This window comes from Galeopterus variegatus, unplaced genomic scaffold, assembly GCF_000696425.1.
Source record: "Galeopterus variegatus unplaced genomic scaffold, G_variegatus-3.0.2 Scaffold6235, whole genome shotgun sequence".
In the NCBI taxonomy this organism is placed as follows: Eukaryota; Metazoa; Chordata; class Mammalia; order Dermoptera; family Cynocephalidae; genus Galeopterus; species Galeopterus variegatus.
In genome coordinates, this window is record NW_007732346.1 from 46,831 (window position 1) to 53,115 (window position 6,285).

At 57.5% G+C, this 6,285-nt stretch overlaps 1 protein-coding gene across 1 annotated transcript in view; it reads left to right on the forward strand.

The window, feature by feature from the left end:
- The window catches only part of CRLF1 (cytokine receptor-like factor 1), a 15,571-nt gene that overhangs the window by 7,664 nt on the left and 1,622 nt on the right, over positions 1 to 6,285 (forward strand). Inside the window, exons 4-8 of the mRNA XM_008590632.1 lie at positions 2,315 to 2,596; positions 2,934 to 3,063; positions 3,232 to 3,401; positions 4,390 to 4,547; positions 4,615 to 4,783. Coding sequence (XP_008588854.1) covers positions 2,315 to 2,596; positions 2,934 to 3,063; positions 3,232 to 3,401; positions 4,390 to 4,547; positions 4,615 to 4,783 — 909 coding nt within the window. The remainder of the gene's footprint in view (positions 1 to 2,314; positions 2,597 to 2,933; positions 3,064 to 3,231; positions 3,402 to 4,389; positions 4,548 to 4,614; positions 4,784 to 6,285) is intronic.

A 6,285-nucleotide genomic window follows, 5' to 3' on the forward strand; every position in this document is an offset into this window, starting at 1 on the left:
GGCCCCCCCCCCCGCCTCCTCGGCTCTGGCCTGCTCAGCCGGCTCCTTCGCACGGACGCCGAGACCTCCGGCGAGCCCTGGGCCAAGCCCCAAACACAACTGCGATCCCAGGCTCCAGCAAGACATGGCCCTTGAGCCAAGTTTGCCCCGGAAAATCATCCGGACTGAGCCCAAGAACCGTGTCCACACTAGTTTGCCCATCTGGGGCAGTGAGGTCCAATGCGGGGAGGCTGCTGCCATTTGGGAGGCCTCCTCGGGGGCCAGGATCACCCTGTCCTTGGCTGCCATCTCTTCGAAACTGGGCTGCGCCTGCCCCCATACAGTCCCTTCTCACAGCCGGCTGGGGAATCCTTTTAAAATGCAGATCTAACCGCATCCCTCCCCTGCTCAGAACCCTAGAATAAATCCTCCTTGCACGTAGGCCCCCCGCTGACTCCCAGACCCCATTGTCTACCATTCTTGCCCCAGGACCTTTGCACTTGCAGCTTACTGCCTGGACACTCTCTACTAGATAATTGTCCCAGCTACTTCTCTTACTTTATTCAAGTCTCAGCTCCCTGTCTCCTCCCCATACAGGCCTCCCGGGCTATCCGAGCTGCTGCCTCTGTCTGGCCCCTACTTTACTTTCTCTGTTGTTTATTCTCTCTCTCTCTCTTTTTTTTTTTGGCCACTGGCTGGTATGAGGATCCAAACCCTTGACCTTGGTGTTATAACACAGCGCTCTAACCATCCGAGCTAACCGGCCAGCCTTCATATTTGTTCTCTTAGATATTTGTTCTTTTTTCCTGCTGCCTCCTTAAGGCCCACAAGGGCAGGAATGTGTGTATTTTGGTCACCATGGTGCCACCAGCTACTGGCACCTAGGTGCTCCATGAGTGAATGAATGAGCAAATGAATGGATGAGTCTTCACACCTGCTCTGGGTGGAGGGAGAGGCCCCTTCCCAGAGCTCAAAGAAGTAAAGCCACTGGGTCAAGCTTCCACAGTGAGCTGGGGGCATTTGAACCCAGGTCAGCCTGCCTTACAGGTCCCACAAGATTGTCCTCAGACAGTATTTTCACTCCCTTCAAACAACTTTATGTGGTTCATACCATGATGCCCACTTCCCAGATGAGGAAACTGATACTCAAAGAAGCATCAGGAGCTTGGACTGTGTATCCCCTACCCTTCTCTGGGCCTTGGTTTCCCTTTAGGTTCTGTTCTCCAGAAATGGAAGCCCTGGGCTGCCCTAATGCTGGCAGGAGAGAAGGAACCAACCATGGGCATCACCAAGGCCCCTGTGCCCAGCAACCAACTCACATAACCCAGCATTGGAAGTCCCTTCTCATCTGACCTTCACAGTGGCACTGGGGACAGAGAGCTTTCTCATTCCCACTCTGCAGATTAGGAAAACTGAGCTGAGGGAAAGAGTGATGATGTGGAGTCCCTTCACATGGGAGCTGGAGGCCCAGAGCTTGCCACAGCCACCTCCAGTTCCCGTGGCAGCGCAGGGCAGAACTTTAGAGACAACAAATCTGGGCTTCCATGGATGCCCTTCACTCATTCGATGAATTAGGGCAAGGAAGTTCACCTTTCAGAGCCTCGGTGTCTTCATTCATAAAATGAGCAGAATTTGATGAGAAAATGTAGGCAAAGTCTTAGCCCAGTGTTCAGAACACAGCAAGTGCTCTATGAATGGTGCCTTTAACGACTCATCTAGTAGGGACCAGGATTCCCTTTTAGTGGTGCCTTCCCCCCACAGTATCACCTACTACGTGTGAGGCTCTGGGAGTATCACAGAGAGAACTTACAATCTTTTGTTCCTAATTTCCAAAAGAAGAAGAAAAGAAAAGAAAATGAAAAATAAAGAAAGAAGCAGAAGATAGTGTTTGTCAGGTCTGCGTGCAAAACAAGAGTTGCTTGTATCTTTTTGTGTGTGTGGTTGGCCATACAGGGATCCAAACACTTGACCTTGGTGTTACAATACCATGTTCTAACCAACTGAGCTAACTGGCCAGCCTTAGAGTCACTTGGATCTGAGTGGACATTTATGCCTGTGTTTTGTAACCAATCAGAGAGCCCTGAGCAAGTCAGCAATCAAGTGGCTTCAAGATCTCAGCTGTAGAGTCAGACAGACCTGGGGTTGGTCTTGGCTTTGCCACCAGCCTTGGACTGGGCACTTGACTGAACTGATCCTGTTTCCTTATCTGTAAAATGGGGGACAGCAATACACAGCTCCTTCTCAGGACTGCCATGAGCCCTGGAGGTCCTGGCATGGTGGGGGCGCTCACAGTGGCCCCATCCCAGGCCTAACAGGTGCCCCTCTTCAACTCCAGACACAGCCATGATCAGTCCCCAGGACCCCACGCTCCTCATCGGATCCTCGCTGCAGGCCACGTGCTCTGTGCACGGGGACCCACCAGGGGCAACCGCCGAGGGACTCTACTGGACCCTAAATGGGCGCCGCCTGCCCCCCGAGCTGTCTCGTGTGCTCAACGCCTCCACCCTGGCCCTTGCCCTGGCCAACCTCAACGGGTCCAGGCAGCAGTCGGGTGACAACCTCGTGTGCCACGCCCGTGATGGCAGCATCCTGGCTGGCTCATGCCTCTATGTTGGCCGTAAGTGGGTCCTCAGGACATCCAGGGAGGCTCTTGGGGACAGTGTTTCTCTCTGGAGGGGGGCATGAATCATGGGCCATCTGGTCTTGGGCTGAGAGGGAGACACACTGGCACAGCAGTATGGGTCTCAGTGGGAATGACAGCCTAGAGACACCACCCGCCATCCTCGAGAGAGCCCACGCAGGTGGCCATGCCAACATCCACTCACCTCCCTGAGGATGGGGCCCTGTCCACCTCCTCCCACTCCATGGTGGGGCTCGGCTGGCGGGCAGCCACCCTTCTCCCTGTGCACTCCTGGAGCAGATCTTCAGCCCCCTGCGCTCTCCCCCTTCCCCAGTGCCCCCAGAGAAACCCTTCAACATCAGCTGCTGGTCCAAGAACATGAAGGACCTGACATGCCGCTGGACGCCAGGGGCCCACGGGGAGACCTTCCTCCACACCAACTACTCCCTCAAGTACAAGCTGAGGTTGGTTGTGGCCCGAGGGGGATGAGTGTCCAAGCCTGGCTGTGTGACTTTGACCAATGCCTGGCCTCTCTGAGCCCCCATGTCCTGTCTATACCCTGGGGCTGTGGTGGTGAGGTCTGGAAGCCAGAAGGGACCCTTATGTGTCCTGGGCCCTTCCTGCCCCCACAGGTGGTACGGCCAGGACAACACATGTGAGGAGTACCACACAGTGGGGCCTCACTCTTGCCACATCCCCAAGGACCTGGCTCTCTTTACACCCTATGAGATCTGGGTGGAGGCCACCAACCGCCTGGGCTCGGCCCGCTCTGATGTGCTCACACTGGACATCCTAGACGTGGGTGAGCCCCCGTGCCTGCCAGGTCCCCTCCCCCAGAGCCAGCCCAATGCACCAGGTATCCCAAGGCTGCAACCCCAGGTCTGTCCCTGCTGGTTAGTTGGGGGAAGAAGCTGGGTATCCACTTATCAGTCCACGGCCCCCTGAAACGGCCAGGATATCCCTACTCTGCGGAGAACACCTGGTCTGGCTGTCTCCCCCTCGGCAGCCCAGGTGTGCAGGAGGGGCCCGAGGGAGCTGGGAGGGGGCGCCCAGGTCAGGAGGCGCCCCAGGAAGCCAAGGTCTGGAGCTGGGGGGTGAGGGCGGGAGGCAGGAAATGAATGATCTGCAAGCAGAATTGGGCCTAATCTAATTAGGGTGTTTCTCAGCCCCAAGCAGGCCTGTGCCTTAACCCTTTCAGCCCCTTACCTGGGCCTCTGGGGGAGAGGCCAGCCCGCTCTGCTGACTGCAGGGCCCCCAGAAGGATCCCCAGCATCACCCTCCACTTGTATCCCCCCCACACCTGCTTTCCTCCTCACATCCTTGAGCTGCAACTTGAGGCATGTTCTGAGCATCAGTTGTCCCTTTGCTCCCAGCAAAGCTGTCACATTAAGGATTTTTGTAAAGTAGAAGGAGATGGAGGTGGGCAGTTAGGGAGTCAGGGGGGCTTCCCAGGGGGCTGGTGGTCTGACAGCTCCCCGGCCATGATCGTAATAATATCATCAGCCAGGCCATGTCTGCTTTCACGTAGCTCCTTGAAGATAGGGTTATGTTTCTCCCGTCACAGATAATAATGGTGATAACAGCTAACTTTAATTGAGTGCTTCTAGGTGCTGAGTGTTACCTGAATATTATATCATGTAAGCCACCAGCCCTGAGAAAGGCAGAGGAGGAGGGGGAAACGCAGGCAGGTGCCACCCAAGCCACGCGCCCTAGACCACGCTGCCAGGGGATTTGACAGTCCCAGGTTGTCGTAAGAGCCCCTGGTGACCAGGCCCCTCTCCTCCTGCCAGTGACCACGGACCCTCCCCCCGATGTGCATGTGAGCCGCGTTGGGGGCCTGGAGGACCAGCTGAGCGTGCGCTGGGTCTCACCACCCGCCCTCAAGGACTTCCTCTTCCAAGCCAAGTACCAGATCCGCTACCGTGTGGAGGACAGCGTGGACTGGAAGGTGCCCGCCCCGCCCCGGCCCCGCCCCTGGCCCTGCCCCCGCCTCTGACCCTGCCCTCACTGCCCAGGTGGTGGACGACGTGAGCAACCAGACCTCCTGCCGCCTGGCAGGCCTGAAGCCGGGCACCGTCTACTTCGTGCAAGTACGCTGCAATCCTTTCGGCATCTACGGCTCCAAGAAAGCCGGGATCTGGAGTGAGTGGAGCCACCCCACGGCTGCCTCCACCCCCCGCAGTGGTGAGCACCCCAACAGAGCTGGGCGTCCCGGGGCCAGCCCCAAACCAGCCTGGGTCTCTGTTTCCTTGTTTCCTATGAGAGCAGAGGTCTCAGACGGGTGGCCCTCAGGACTGAATGTGGCACCTGGATTCATTTTCCTTGATATGTCATTTGAAAAAAAAGAGTTTGACCTACTTGCAGATGTTTAAAGACCAGAAGTTTTTACACAAATATCCTAGATTCCCTAGAAAAAGTTAATTCTGTAGAAAGTATAACAAGAAACACCCAACTTCGCTCCATGGTCCCCACGGCAGGGGGGGACCTCATCTGCCCTGTCCCTACCTGGCCCATTTTGCCCACCTGTACCCCCTCCCCAGCCCCTGGTGGTGAGTTTGAGACCCCTGCTTCCACAGCTGATGGGCCGCCAACTCTTCCTCAGATGGGCCTCAGTTTCCCCTTCTGATTAAGGTGCAGGGATCAGAATGATCAGAGGCCTGGGTCTGACTCCCCTTGCCTTCTGGGGTTTCTCTGAGCCCATAGAGCTCTGTCTCTCCTTTGTGAAATGGGATGAAATCTGTTTCTTGAAATGTCTGGCCTCAGTTTCCCCTTCTGGAAAAGTGGAGATGAGAATCACACCTGCCTCAGGCCGTTGTAAGAGTTAAATGACATAATCATGGCAAGTGGCTACAAGTGTTCACAAGCCGTAGATACCGAGGCTCTGGTATCTCACTCCTACCGCTCCCATGGTTTCATCCCAAGGGAGGTCCACTGTTCTCAGGTGAGGACACAGACCCTAGTGGGGGTCACAAAGGGGTCCGAACTCAGTTTGCTTCAAGTCCATGCTCACGCCCATGGGATGATGGGGAAACTGAGTCTCAGAGAGGGTCCCAGAGCCTGGGAGGGGCAGGATCCAGCCAGCTCCCTAGCCCCCATCCCGGGCCCCTCCAGGTTCGGGGGCGGAAGGGATCGAAGGCAGCCGGGAGGGGCCTGAGCCTTGGCCCCTGCTCGTGCCCAGCACCTGCGATTCTTGCGCGGGAGCCAGCAGGCGGCTGCGTCCGCAGGGGAGGCTGGGGAGGCCGGCAGGGGCGGCGGGGGCCGGGGCGTGCCAGGGCCTGTCAGCGGGTCCCCGGCTTTATTTATGACGTGAGGCCGATGTCCTTATCCGCCGGCCTGCTTGGGGCTGGCTGCAGCCGGGCGTCTGTACCGACAGGCGACCTCCCACCTGGCCCACTGGCTCATGCTCCCAGGCCCATCCTGGGGACCGTAACTCAGGATCTCCATTTCTCAGTCTTTGACTCTGCCTCTCCATCGGTGTCGCTTTCTCCCTTTCTCTCCTGTTTAGACCCCTGCTCTGTCTCATCCTTCTGTCCGTGGCCTCCCCCGGCCCCTTCCCCCGCTTCCACTCACACCTGGCTCAGGCCACAGTTGTGGAGGAGGAGCCCCTTCCTTCCCTGCCCCCGTCTCCCCGGGGCCGCGGCTGGGCCAGGGCCGCAGCTGGGCCGCCGCGCAGGGCCGCGGGGAGA